At 37.7% G+C, this 15,590-nt stretch overlaps 1 protein-coding gene across 1 annotated transcript in view; it reads right to left on the reverse strand.

Moving 5' to 3' along the window:
- Nucleotides 1-15,590, reverse strand: part of LMBRD1 (LMBR1 domain containing 1) — a 115,974-nt gene that overhangs the window by 18,784 nt on the left and 81,600 nt on the right. Inside the window, exons 10-14 of the mRNA XM_029223681.1 lie at nucleotides 13,775-13,839; nucleotides 13,315-13,417; nucleotides 12,666-12,770; nucleotides 10,865-11,014; nucleotides 9,429-9,507 (exon numbers count right to left, since the gene is read on the reverse strand). Coding sequence (XP_029079514.1) covers nucleotides 9,429-9,507; nucleotides 10,865-11,014; nucleotides 12,666-12,770; nucleotides 13,315-13,417; nucleotides 13,775-13,839 — 502 coding nt within the window. The remainder of the gene's footprint in view (nucleotides 1-9,428; nucleotides 9,508-10,864; nucleotides 11,015-12,665; nucleotides 12,771-13,314; nucleotides 13,418-13,774; nucleotides 13,840-15,590) is intronic.

Genomic DNA, 15,590 nt, shown 5'->3' on the forward strand with positions numbered 1-15,590 from the left:
CTCCAGACTCCAGACCCAACTCAACTGCCAACTCGAGATCTGTACTTGGATGTTCAACAAAGGACTCAACCCAAAATACTCAAACCAGAACCCCATGTTCTCCCTCACTGCCTGAATGAGGGAAACAGATCTGTGGAATTAAGAATATACTCTGCAAAAAGAGTCAAGAGGCATTAGCCAAACAGCAAGCTCCTGAATGCACTTCTGTATGGTATCATACTAAAAATTAGATTCATATACAACTTTCAGCAATATCCTCTTGCTTTCAGTCCACGTGCCACTTATATGTGGGATTTTTAAGGCTATTTAGAAAGCATGGTAAAAATCCCAAACCAAAAACAAATGCAGAAAGGAATTTTCTTCATAGTTAAATCTTTTCACTTAATTCTCTAATACTTCAGCCCATACTACCCTAACTGAAATTGCACTCTCAAAGGTTTAAGATTGGCTAGTTGGTAAATATCTCTCTGAAGCATCCTCACGAATGATCTCTGCACACAGCGGTACCTTGGATCCTGTAATGCTTTAGTATTCTGTTCATCTCTCATTGCCCAGACTCATGTTTCCTTCTCACATAACCTAGGTTTAAGCTCTCTGACCTCTGATTTTCTTTTATATCGTCTGTGAGTGACTTCAAATGACTGTCTCCATTATACTAAAAAAGCAGTAACACCCTTTTGTTTTTAAAATTAAAGGGCAGATGATGCAAACAAAACACAAAAATGTGAAATGTAGAAAAAAAAGAGACTTGGAATCCAGACACTTGCATTATAGTCCCAAGTCTCATACTATCAACTTTTAACTTATCTCTTAGGGCCTTAGTATCTGTATCTGCAAAAAAGGGGTATTAAACCAGTTAGATGGAGGGCCTCACTAAAGTCCCCTTTTTTTGCCTTAACATTCTAGTTTATATTTTAAAAATTGTTTACAACTTAAGTGTCTCTTTGTAGCCTGTATTTCCATTTCTATACTTGTTATACAGAAAATGAGGGGGAAAAGATTCTCTATCTCTAACTGACATAATATCTTAGATAAAAGTTTGCAGAAGGATAGGTACTTGAGGTTCTGAGAAAACAAGTCAACCTGCTTTTATCACTGACAAAAGCAAAACAGCTTGGTAAACACGTTTTATTTATAGAGAATGTATTTTGAGCCACTCCTTGATAACGGGCTTGTTTACTCCAGAACTTAGTGTTCAACTACTTTCTAAAGTAAGATATCAACGCACATTTTACTTTATTAATTTTCCTCTAACATTATCTTTAGTTATTCAAAATAATTCTTACTTTTCCCTTTGTACTTAATATATATAATTTTAACCCTGCTTTAGCTCTTTAAGTTCAAGTCAGTTTTTTGTAATTCACGTAGTTTAAAGTTTAACACATCAGTTTCTATTTTAGCATCATCAGCTAACTTGAGTCATCTTAACCATTTGTCCTAGTAAAATTATATCCTAGAGCTAAAATCTAAAGCCATAGATCGTTCGATGATTTTTTAAGGCTGGCTATATATATTAACAAATATACTTAACCAGAATAATCCACAAAAATCCAGTTTGATTTATACAGATTATCGCATTTCCAGTTGCTTTAATGTCCAAATAAGACAACTCAAGTATACTCCAAGGAAAGATAAATTAAATAGGATGGCAGAAATAAGACTTTGGGTTCATAGATTTTTAAAAATGATCATTTGGAAATATATTTTCTTGCTTCATCCCTCACTGTACTCCCCAAATATTCAATGCTCCTGCCACAATTTATTTTTTCTGTAAGATGCCAGGTAGATTTGTTTTTATGCCTTGTTAATGCAGGTTCCTTCTCTGCTTGGAATAGCCTGCAGTTTTTTTTTTGTTTGTTCATTTGGATTTAACTTATGCTTTGGGGCCCAGTTAAAAAGTTACACTGCAGAGAAAACCATTAGCCCCTTTTGCCTTCCCATAGCATTTTGTCTGTAACTTCATTATAGCTTGCCATTTACTCTTCTATTACAATTATTCATTTTCATATCCAAATCCATTAGGCTGTTTGCTTTCCAAAGGCAGGGACTGTGGTATATGTGTCTCCTCTGATGCTTTCTCTCCTTCCCAGAATCTACCCCAGTACTCTATTCTGTTTGTCCACAAAGGGAAACTGATCATCCATCTTCCTCTTTGGGCTCAAATATTTCTGTATATTTATGTTACTCTTCATAATTCTGTGTCTGTTTTAACTATTTTATTCACACTAACATATACGTTGTCTGTGTATTAATGCTTATTAGATTAAGCAGCAATTAAAGAACGTGAACCTAAGAATGTAAATAAAAGTCCTTTTGTCATATTAGCATATAAAATTTAAAACTTGATTTCTAATTTGCTCAGCTGACTCATTTTGAACTTATAAACAATGCATTACCTGTAAGGGTAAATTAAGTAATACTGTTGTTTTAAGGTAACTTTGTGAACATAGTATGATAGGCATTCTTTATAAATCTGTTAAATCATCCTATTCTTTAAGGGATCATTTTAAACACAAAAAAACCTTAACTATTTTTAGATGACTCTCAAACATTATAACATTTAATAAATGCCAGACCACCTCATGTATGAATGCAATATTACTTAAGAAAAACAAGTCTAAGAAATGCACTTAATAATGGTAAGAGGTCAATATATGTATTTTTAGAAATCACTGCTTTAACATCTTTCTAGGGAGATTACCTTTCCTCAAAAATAATTTTAAGTATAACACTCTAAATTATAATTTTTGTTTCATAATCTAAAAATCATTCTCCAAAATTCTGTTACTTGCAAAAGGTACACAACGAAGGTGACATCAAGCACCTCATGGGGTATTTATATTACAGTATTATCTACTCTAGTCAAAGTGCCCACTAAAATGTCACAAGTAATAGTGTTGCGTTTCTCCTCTTCATGCTGACATTTCCTAGTGTGCAGTAACTGGACTCTGTCACCACACTTAACACCCCATCCCCACCCGTATGCGTCAAATCTCACGTTCTAACCTGCTCCTTTATCTTTTGCCATCATTTCAAAAAATGTTTAACATTTAAAACTCAATAATTTTCATCTCCTTATATATGAATTAGAAGGATTAATATTTTCTGTATGAGCAGCAGTCCCCAAAGCAGTCTCAATTTTGAATCTGGCAGAGGAGAGTTCTCTTAGAGCCCCTCATCATTTTTATTTAAAGTATTCTCTTAAAAAAATCTACCCTGCCACCCCAAGTTCAATGGTCATATTTTTACCATCCTCTTCCAAGTATGCACAGGCAAATTTGACATTCAGAGATTAGCTGGAGAACCAAAATAATACTGGGAAAAATAAAGCCATAAACCTAAAGGGTATGTTTTTGTACTGCAAAGCAACATTTCAAAGAATAAGTCAACTAAAATGTTTTACAAAAATATTCGGCAGTTCAAAGGAGGTTATTTTAACCAGGGGTCCCCAACCTTTTTGGCACCAAGGACCGGTTTCGTGGAAGACAATTTTTCCATGGACTAGTGGGGGAGAGGGGATGGTTTGGGGATGATTCAAGCGCATTACATTTGTTATGCCCTTTGTTTCTATTATTATTACATTGTAATATATAATGAAATAATTATACAACGCACCATAATGCAGAATCAGTGGGAGCCCTGAGCTTGTTTTCCTGCAACTAGATGGTCCCCTCTGGGGCTGATGGGAGACAGTGACCCCCGACGTGTGTAGCTATGTCCAGTCTACTCTGTGATCTCGTTTTGGTTGTTGTCACTGCAGAAAACCCTGCTTCACAAAGATGGGATGTTGGAAACGGAGGCAGGCTTTTCAGTGCTTTTGTGGCAATCTCAGGATATTACGCCTTGACTTTAATCCAGAACGTATGGAGATTTGAAGTTGTCTCAAACATACTTTTGAGGGCACCGTCATTTGCGATCAAGCAGTTGATCCTCTTCCAATACAAAGTCAATTCACCTGGCTTATTCACAAATGGGTGGTCGTGGATCCATTCCTTCCCAGTTCAGGGGTCTTTTATGGTTGGGAAGTAATGCTAAACTCTTCTGAAAGCTGAGTTAGGTGATCATGCACCAGCTGGGAGAAAGAAGGCCCTGGCTCAGTCTTTCAAAATCTCTGCTAACGTTTGAAACATGTCAAAAATCCCAATGTTCGCTCGTCACCCCCATAATTCCAGTTTGGCTTTGAATGCAGCCACTTTATCTGCAGACTTGAACACAGTTGTTGTTCTCTCCTGAAGTGACAGATTGAGTTCGTTGAGCAGGTTGAATACGTCACACAAGTAAGCAAGTTTTGCGACCCATTCTGTGTCACTGAAATGTGCTGCCAGTGGTGACTGTTTTTCTAAAAGAAATCTCTGGAGAGGCTCTCGTAACTCAGAAACTCTGGCCAGTGATCTACCTTTGGAAAGCCATCTCACTCTGTGTGTAAGAGAAGACGTGTGTGCTCTGCGTCCATCACCTCACAGAGCTGCGTGAACAGACGTGAGTTAAGGGCATGTACTTTAATGTGGTTGATAATTTTAATCACGTCCTGCAAAACGTTAAGTTCAGGTGACATTTTTCGGCTAGCCGGCACATCTCTACGATGACACAGTGTGTAGACTCACATTCAGAAGCGACCTCTTTGACCCGAGTAGCGAAACCAGAAAGCCGTCCAGTCACGGCAGCCGCTGTCTGTGCATATACCGACACAAAATGACCAATTCAGTATTCCTGATATGTAATCATTCAAAGACTTGAAGAGCTCTGCAGCTGTGGTGTTGGTTGGTAACAAAAGTGCACATAACATATTCTCATGCACACCCTACTGAAAAATATATCACACAAAAACAAGCATTGTTGCCTTGTTGTCAACAGCAGTAGACTCGTCGACCTGGATTGCGTACCACAGTGACTCATTAATCCTCTCGAACAATTGTGCCTCAACAGCCTCTGCTATTTCATCAATTCGTCTAGTTATGGTGCCAGCCGAAAGAGGAACACGTGCCACCTTTTGAACTGCAGCTTCTCCTAAAAGTTCACGACAAATGTCCTTAGCAGCAGGCAGGATTGACTCTTCACCCAATATAAAGGGCTTCTTAGCTTTAGCAATGCGGTTAGCCACTAAGAAGGATGCTCTCAGTGCAGACACGTTTGATGAAGTGGTGGCCTTCAATAATTGCTTTCCTTCATGTTCATGATTTTTCCTTTTGAAAAACTCCAAAGCCTTGTCTTTTAATGCAGGGTGCTTGGTCTCCATGTGGCAAAGCAGTTTTGAAGGTTTCATGGCTTTGTTGGATAGCCAGTCACCACGTATTATACAAAGCGGGCTTGGAGAATGTGAATCACCTGTTGCAATGAACCCATAACTTAAGTAGGACTCTTGGTATTTTCTTTTAAATGCAGCTTTCTTTTTGTTGGCAGTCTTAAGAGTCTTCTGTCTCATCATTGGGTCTTTCTTTCTCCCTTTTCAAAGAAGCTCCCCAGCGACAAAGAAGCTGCCCAGCGACGTTTGTTTTTTACTCATTTTGCCTAGGGCTATCTTGTGGGCTTACCAAAAACTGTGAATGAGACAAGGACGCAGTGCAGGAAAGAGGCATGGATGGAAGTGGTAAATAAAATAATGGGCAGGCCAGGCACAGACTAAAATAAGTGTCAGATTCCAACTTAAAGCCTGCCACCAGATGCAGCTTAACTGTCACTTGCCACTCACTGGTAAGGTTTTGATATGAGTCTGCAAGCAGTTGATTTATTATGGTCTCTGCGCAGTCAAACCTCTCTGCTCGTGATCATCTGTATTTGCAGCCGCTCCCCAGCGCTAGCATCACCGCCTCAGCTCCACCTCAGAGCATTAGATTCTCACAAGGAGCGTGCGACCTAGATCGCTCGAATGTGCAGTTCACAGTAGGGTTCGCGCTCCTATGAGAATCTAATGCCACCGCTGGTCTGAAAGGAGGCGGAGCTCAGGCGGTAATGCAAGCCATGGGGAGCGGCTGTAAATACAGACGAAGCTTCGCTCTGCTTGCCTGCCGCTCACCTCTGCTTGCCTGCCGCTCACCTCCTGCTGTGTGCCTGGTTACTAACAGGCCACGAACCGATACCAGTCCGTGGCCTGGGGGCTAGGGACCCCTGATTTAAGCCACTATAAATTAGATTAGACTGATAAAGAAAAATACTGAATGTGATTCATAAAAAAGTTATGGCCAAGGGTATGATTTAACTAAACTTACTGATCTATTACACAAAAATTCACTCAGTTCAGCAATATAAGGGCATTTTAAACACCTTTACCAGTGCAACTTAATTTTGAAATTTTGATGTTTTTCTGCTAAGGTTTCAATACTACTATAAGAATTTAAGAAACAGAACCTATTTTTAGATCTTCAAGATCAGTGCCCTCTTAAAAAAAAATTACAAATCAACTCAACAGTAATTTTCACTGAGCTAAATTTTCAACAGCTACTTTCACTGAGCTAAAAATGACAACCCAAAGCATTTCAACTATCAACCCTAGTGTGACATGTGTATGTACATTTCAAAGTAAAAAACCTAGGACTAAACTCATTACAAAAGTAGAGCTGGAAAATCAAGTCACATACATTTATAATAGAAACCTATAATAGAATCTAAAGAAAAAATGGTTCTGATGAACCTAGGGGCAGGACAGGAATAAAGACGCAGACATAGAGAATGGACTTGAGGACATGGGGAGGGGGAAGGGTAAGCTGGGACAAAGCGAGAGAGTGGCATGGACATATATACACTACCAAATGTAGAATAGATAGCTAGTGGGAAGCAGCTGCATAGCACAGGGAGATCAACTCAGTGCTTTGTGACCACCTAGAGGGGTGGGATAGGGAGGGTGGGAGGGAGACACCAGAGGGAGGAGATATGGGGATGTATGTATATGTACAGCTGATTCACTTTGTTGTAGAGCGGAAACTAACAAACAATTGTAAAGCAATTATACTCCAATAAAGACGTTAAAAAAAAAAAAAGAAACCTTTTACTATTATTTCTTCTTCATGTCTGCTTCCCCATCTCATCTCTTGATTTATTCTTTTCTCCCAGCTTTAGTCGCTTCCCTTCTTTCCCTTGCACCCTGGACTCTGCGGTAGGTCTCATTCTCTCACTCTTAGCTCGTCCTTGGCTTACCATTCTACTTCAGTCCTTCAACCCACCTTCCCAGACAGCCTAGGCAATGATGGAGAATGGTACCAGCTATACAGATTTGTTCAACAAAAATACAGATAGATAATTCCATCTCTGGTCCTTGACATATTTATCTATCACTAACTTACCTTCAGTCAGATCCTTCTTCTGTTCACCGATCAAAACTTTTGCCACTTTCTTCAGTTCTGTGCCCAATGGCCCACACAATTCTCAGCAGATGACTGAACTTAAACTTCACAGCAAAATGAGACAATCATACAGAACTTCCTGCTCACCCTAAGAAATTACTATCTGAGTCCATATTGTTGCTTCCTTCCTTGCTGTAGAGAAAGAGGCATCCCTCCTTCTAGCTAAAGCATTCAGTCTTTGATGTTCTAAATACCATCTCCTCCAGAACTGGATGGTACTGGCCCATCATTTAACCTTTGTGATATTTTTCTTCAACTTTTCCTGCTCCATTAATTCCATTCCATCTTCCCTGAAGTCTCTCCTCATTTAAAAAGAAAAAAACAAAGATTCTCCCCGACCCTGCACGCCTGCCCTAGTTTCCATCCAATCCCTCTCAATCTCCACAAATAATTTCTGTGAAGAATATAAACTCAGTCACGGCTTTATATCGCTTTTTATTCACTGCACTTAGCTTTCGCCTCCACCGCCTCTGTGCAGTCCCCTTCCCCACACCTGCTTCACCCGCCTGCCCCTGGGTAGCCGTCCTCCTCCGAGCCCTGGTCTCCACGCTCCTCTCTCTCCACCTTCTGAGTTCATCATGCAAATATCCAAGCGCCCACGAAATCTCCGCCTCAAGGTCTGTGAGACATCTCAAGTCAACTAAGCATTTCTTACATTTCTTCTCTAATCTTAGTATCCATTTTTAACTCAGCTTGCTGATACCAAAATTTACCCCATTACTCAGTAACTGGAGAGCCATTCTAGAATATTCTGTTGCCTTGCCACTGCTTCAGACCCAAGCAAGCAGAAATCCTCTTGCTTCTCTCTTCATCTCACACCCTCCAGACCACTGTTTACTCCAGGCTCTCACCATCTCTCCTGCATGACTGCACACAGCCCCTGCCGGCAGCCTCTCCCAGCCGATTTCTACGCTCAGCTCTCAACTTCTCCAACCCGTTCTCTCTGTTATAATAAAGTTACTGAAAACAAACCAGACCACAGTTTCAACTTCCTTGCTTAGAACTCTTCCAAGGCCTTCCGGGGCTTGAGTCCTAACTCTGCAATCCCATTTTCTCCCTCCCTCTAACCCACACCCCTCCAGAATTAAAACAACAAAACAATAACAGTGCTTTACATTCGCTGGAACACAAAACTTTACAGTTTAAGCGAATTACGTTTGAGCATTTTGTTCCTCTGCCTAGAACAGCCTCCCCTTGATGCACATACCAGGTAAATTCTTCATTCACTTTGAGAGGCAGCTCTGCTCTCCCTTTTCTGAAGCCCTGCTTTCTGAAGACCACCACCCCACAGTGATCTCCACGTAGAGCTCTGTACTTCTTCCACTGGGCTACCCTGGACTCTGTACCTATTCCTGTTACTCTACCACATTCCAGAGTTGACCCTGGTAAAAAAACTCCAAATTTATCTTTTCCATAACGGTACCCCTGAATGATTTATCAAGAAATATACTATATTTGACATATTATTTTACCCTGAAATAAAAGCATACTATAATATTCAAAGGGAAAAAAACCCTCACCTTAGCACACAGAAAACAGAAAAAAAAAGATTGTCTCAAAATTCACAGAGGTTAAGAGCAGAGGATCTCAGAGCTTTTGTCAGAATACACACAAAGTACTTAGCACAGTGTCTGAAACACAATTACATGTTCTTAATAGTTCATCGTTGTCATCATTAACATTATTATTATTAACTAAAGTAACCAGAGTTGGATGGATCAAAAGTTGTTCTAGGTCATAGGTACTTTAGGCCTCAGTCCTAAATATTGCAGATACCACCAAAACTCTCCTGAAATTTTTAAGAACAATGAAAAAAGACATTTAGAATGTTTCTCATTATACTAGTACACGTGATAAATAATAACTACGTTTTGTTCTTCAAAAGTAAATACTTTGTAATGATACTTTCCCTAATGGAAATCAGTAAATTACCAAGATATTCTACTGAAGACACCAAGGTCTTCTTGCTAGAATTTCCTTTGTCACCACATATTAAAACAAATGCATCAAATGATTAAGACACCAAAATGCAAGACACATCTTTTCTTACAGAGCTATAAATTCTGAGATGGGTGATAAAAGCTACTTTACCTTCAGGGGCATCTGCATCACATCTCTTTGGCACAGAAAGGGTTGAATTGCCTTTATGGGCATCATAAGTTATATTGCTCTGAAAGATGAAAATATAGTTAAAATATAAATAGTATATTAATATATTTCGATTAAAAAGTAATCACTTTATGAACTTTATACTGTTTTCTATTAAACTACATCTAGCTAATATTCTAAAAGGTAAATTACATAAAATTGCAACTAGGAGAAAAAGATTTAGGGTAAATTTAACATTAGGGCTTTCCTATAACAATCATTAGGCCCTGTGTTGAACAACAGAGCTTCTGCCCAGAGAAACGGCCTACTTATTTTTCCACTGTGGAACAAGAAAAGAATATCATTCATCCATGCAAAAGCATGACGTTACTTCATTCATTCATAGAAGAATGTTTTATAAGCATGACCTAGTGAACCAGGTGCAGGAGCTAAGGCAAGAAGAGAATAAAAGGTATAAGAAATGAAAAAAATGACTAAGGTGACCTTCTAGCATCATTTCCCAAACTTGTGTCATTCGTTACCTCCATTATGATCGTGCCTTATCTTTGATCCACTGGCATTGTTACTTAATATTTTTCAATGAACTAACTTTTCAATCCTTAGCAATATTATGGATGGTATTAAAGGTCTGATGTGCTTACTAGATCTTATTTGTTTGTTCCTAATTACATATTAGAGTAAAGAAAGAATGGAGGAAGTACAGGATAAAGGAGTGACCCGGGGAGAATGGATTAATAATGAAAAACTCCATTAAAGTAAGGCTTGAACTGGGCCGTGAAACATGGATTTGATTTGACTTGTTAGAAGGTAAAGCAAGAGATACTTTAGGAAAAGGAAACTAAACAAAGGCTGAATTAGATATGGTCAAAATATGTTAAGCTGTCAAAATATTCAAACTAGCTCTCCAGGTACAACTAGGAATCACAGCTGGCTTTTGAAAGATCAACACCAAGGAATCACTGTAACAGGTAAGAGGATCCCTGTCATGTTAAGAGAAAGCATAGTTACGTACAAATAAAATAGTTATAAAGTCTCTCCTATGGGATTCATGGTACCAATGAGCAGACATAATTTTCTGCACACCAAAACTTTTTGGGGAGCCATATTAATAAACTTACTTAAAATATTATTTTAGAGTAAATATTATGAGTTTTAGTAAAGTGCTGAGACACAGCTCAGTAGCTTGGCACCATGGGATCCATTTAAGGAACTACTGTAATGAAATTCAGTGTTATTTTTAAAAAGAACTTGTTTGAACCAAATATAAACATGCTGAGAAATGGAATGAAAAACTAGTTTTAGCAATATTAAGTTTAACCTGATGAGCTAATATGTTAGCTTTCACAAATGAGAATTTGATTTTAGATTTCACTATGTTTAAAATATCAAAATACTGACTTTTTAAAGTGTGCACTTACCTCTATCAGGTAGTTCTGGCTTCCGTACATAACATACTGGGGGGCGAGGCTGTAAATCATGTAGCTAGTGTGAAGCACAATAAGCAGAAGTATCATGCAGAGAAACAAGAGCGCCTGGGGCCTGGTTCTCCCCCTTCTGATTTTATACAACTGGAACGAAAGAACACAGGGATGATATTCCAGCAACACGTTTCATGTGAAGGGACTGAGTCCCACTCCTTTGTTAGGGGGGTAACGAACACAGTTCAATCCACCGTTTCTTTTTCCCAAAATAAATGCTAAGAATTCTTAACCTTTCCAGATAATTATAAGAACAACAAAGAATAACAACGCTTCCCCTGTAAAGCTTTTAGGTTTAGATTCATGTTTATTTTAAAAACTCAAGACCTAGAGAATATATTTGTACTCACACGGTCTGTTTCAGAAAAATCTTCTAAACTTATTATGTAATAGCATCTGTTAGAAGTTCCTAGAGCTAAGAAGAACTGAGAACTACTTCTATCTAAAGATTAGAGGAGTTTCAACTGTAAGTATTAGTAATATATTTGAGTTTTATATAATATTACTTCCCAAGGACAGACATGCCACATGTTTTAAATACTCATTTCTATGAAATACGATATCCTCATATTATACTCTACTATAAAACTATAATATAGTTTATGGTAATTTATGTTCATCTGACTACAGCTATTTTCACATGTATCCATACAGGAGAGAAACTAAAACATGTGGTAACAAGATAGAAGGAGCCTGGTGACAGGCTTCATTTCAACGGCAGAGCACACTTTTAATCTAGCAACTAAAATAGCACCTCCCTGTTTTATTACTAGATTGTAGTACAGTATAGAGTAATAGGACTCCAATACTGGACGGGATATGATCACCTAAAAATGTACGTTTCCCAGCTTCCCTACTCCTAGTAGTGGCTGGTAGTGATAAAACATTAAACGTCAAAAGGAAAGCAGTCTGTTGGGGACTTCTGGGAAAGTCTTGCTTTTTGATAGGTATCACCACTTCTCCTAGCTACCTTTTCCTTACAGAACACGGACAGAATAAATGGGGTTGAAGCAGCCATATCACAATCATGAGGGAGAAGCCAAGAGGAATCCAGAGATATTAGACTTGATTTTTGAGCTACTGAAGCAATGCTAGATTTTAAAAATGTTCCACAGCAAGAAGTCTTTCATTAGTGCAAGCCACTATTTAATTGAATTTTACCCACAGCTGGAAGTATGAAGATGATGTATCTCGTTTTAAAATTCTTAATTTATATCAAGATGACTCTAAGAGGAAAATGACCCTTTCTCCAAACATACAGTAATCTTTCACTCCCAGTAGTAAGGGCCATCTTTTGAGCTACCATGAGTCCAGCTGTGCTTCAGTGTGTTCCCATGCAGCCGAACACTAAGGAAAATAATAGAACTTCTAGCCCAGGACTTCTCCACCTCGGCACTACCGATGTTTTCCGCTGGATAAGTCTTTGCTGTGGGAGGCTGCCCTGTGCAATGCAAGATGTTTAACTGAATCCCTGTACTCTAACCAACAGATGCCAGTAGCGTCTCCTAGTTATAACAACTGAAAACATCTCCAGACTTTGCCAAATGTATCCCGGAGGGCAAAATCGTCCCTGTAGACGAAGAGCACTTTTATGTTAACATGAAGTGAAAAAGCTAGTATTTCCATTTTTGGTATCAATATATTTACAACTTCTATATTATAAATCTAAGATAATTTGCAATAATGGAGATTATGCACAAAATGATGAAAAAATCAAAATGATATTGTAACATATACTCACTCTAATCCAAAAGAACCATATGCCAATATTTCGAATCCCCGCCATTGAAGTAAAAATAAAGTACATAATAATAGTTGTTATAAGAATATAATCAAGAGGAAACACCTGAAAAAAGATAAAATTAAACTTAACACACAAACAATAAGGGCTTTAGAAGTCATGTAAAATTAACTGAAAATTCATTGTTCATATTTGGCAATGTTGATCAGGTTACTATGATAATGCAAAAAAAAAAAAAAAAAAAAAAAACCTCCAAGAAACAATTACCAAACTACCAAACTATTACCAAATTGCTCAGTATCATTATCCTAAGAAAAATCCTATAACAAATTAAACTAAAAATTACATTTATATATGGAATAAAAGGCTTCGTTAAAAAGTAAAAACGGGAAGTGCTTGGAAAAGTTCACCCCTAAGTCTTATCACGTATCCCCAAATCAAGTTATGTATAACATGAGAGTTCAGTAATACATCAATACAATAATTTTTAAAGCAACATATCAACATAGAAGTTATATGTAAATAAAAAGCCAAATCAGCAGAGGGCACAAGCATATACTTCCAAGTACTAATAGGTTTGTCAACATAATAATTTGACAGAGTGTGACAATGTTTGCTAGAGTATAAAATGGATGATTTTTTTACTTACTGTTTGTAGTAAAGGCAAAAGCATATTCAGTGGATTACTCAGGTTAGCTCCAAAAATTATGAAACCAGAATCTATTCCAGCTGAATGAAGAGCTTTATCCAAACTATAACAAAAAAATGTATAAAGAGTGAATTTACATATTGCACCACATTTTCAGTTACTTTAGAAAGAGTATCATCATAACTTAAGCATGCAGACTCAATGGAGACAAAGAAAACCACAGATAACAAATTAAACCTCACTTAAATATCTTACAGATATTGTTCAATTGATACAGAATAGAGAAATACTGTCTATTATTGGAGCTTTTTAGTCATTCTTTGAGTTAATGCTATAGAACACTTGAAGCAAAATAGCTACTTAAGATGAATAGGGCTACACTAATGGAATTCAGCGTGGAAAATGTATAATATCATAGGATGTGTGTTAGTGCTTTAGAAAATGTGTCTACTGTACTTACTTGGACAGGAAGAGAGAAATTATAAACAGCAATGCAACTAAGATGAAAAATATTCCCCAAATGATCTAAAAGCAAAAAAAAAAAAATAAATCGTTAAAATATACTTCTGAAGTTGATATTAAAAGCACAAAACCATTATGCTCAATGGGTTACTAGCATATGACAATGATCTAAAAAAAATGACCTAAGATAAATTTTAATTTAATATGTAATCATATAGTATATAATCCTAGGCACACATCATCTAAATTTTCATTATGAGACTATTTGAGAACAAAAACACAAAAGAGACAATGCATCTGAAAGTTTTCATTGGTAAGTAAACAAATGAGACCCTTTGCTAGGTCCAATAAAAGGTTTATATTCAGTTATACTCAAATATAAAAAGTTAACTGAAAACTACATTAAGACTAATATACATACACAAAAAACCAAAACCAAGAAACTCATCAGGTTACGTTAACCTGTTGTTAAAACAGAGAAGTTGGAACATTTTCTCACAGAAGTAATGAGATACTATATAGCTGACCCTTGGACAACACAGGGGTTAGAGGCACTGACCCTCTGCCCAGTCAAAAATCTGCATAGAACTTACAGTCGGCCCACTGTGATATCCAGATTCAACCTACTGCGGATGGCATGGTGCTGTAATATGTGCTACTGAAAATTATCCATGTGTAAGTGGACATGAGCAGTTCACACCATGCTGTTCACGGGTCAGCTGTGTATATCTTATAAATAGATTATACCACAGCCTAGAAAAGTCTATATAACTGATAATATTCTTGAAATAGAGTACTAACAGCACTGAAGAAACTGTCATATAGAACTCTCTCTGTGGAAGGATGTGGTAATAAGCACTGTACACTTCCTTGTACTCAAGTATGAACTTTATAGTATGAAAGGATATGTATGAAGTATGAAAGGATAGCATATGAACTTTATGGTAGGACCACAGAAAACAAGGAAAACAATGATTGGAACTGGGCCTCTAAGGAATAAAATTTCAGCATAAAAAAAGGGATGAAATCTATGTTTGGCGAGAGCCAAAAGGAAGATTCCTATTAAGTACAGTTAAGTGTTTCGGTTTGTCCTTTGCCTGGAATTGATAGGAATAGATGGGAAACATCATGAATGTTAAGGAGATTTTTCATCTTATTTCACATGATCGTTGAGTATATTTTAGAATTCTGACAGGATAAAAAAAGTAGAATAACAACCCATTATCCTACCCAGCATATAAAGATGAATCTGGAAATAAATTTTAGGACTGTGTTCTAGGGAACTCTTCAGTTCTGAAAGAGTGCCTTTAGAGCTCGCTGGAAGAAGCAGCTTGGCAAGAGAGGACCAAAAAGACTATAGGCTTCCTGGTGGTGCAGTGGTTAAGAATCCGCCTGCCAATGCAGGGGACACGGGCTCGAGCCCTGGTCCAGGAAGATCCCACATGCCGCGGAGCAGCTAAGCCTGTGCACCACAACTACTGAGCCTGTTTTCTAGAGACCGCAAGCCGCAACAAAGAGTAGCCCCTGCTTGCTGCAACTAGAGAAAGCCTGGGCGCAGCAACGAAGACCCAATGCAGCCAAAACCAAACAAATAAATAAATAAATTTATTTAAAAAAAAAAAAACACAAAAAACGACTACAGGCATCATTTGAAATAAAGACCCCTGCATGTATCCATTTTACATACGGGGTTTCACATGAGCATTCATTTATTTAAAAATGTTTCATTGCTAAATAAGTGTGAAGTGACCCCTTCACAGTAACAGAAGTTTATTAGTAGCAGGTAAAGGAGCGCACACAATCTTCTTCTTCTC

The sequence above is a fragment of the Monodon monoceros genome, unplaced genomic scaffold (assembly GCF_005190385.1).
Source record: "Monodon monoceros isolate NGI ecotype Baffin Bay Population unplaced genomic scaffold, NGI_Narwhal_1 Super_Scaffold_15, whole genome shotgun sequence".
Taxonomy (NCBI): domain Eukaryota; kingdom Metazoa; phylum Chordata; class Mammalia; order Artiodactyla; family Monodontidae; genus Monodon; species Monodon monoceros.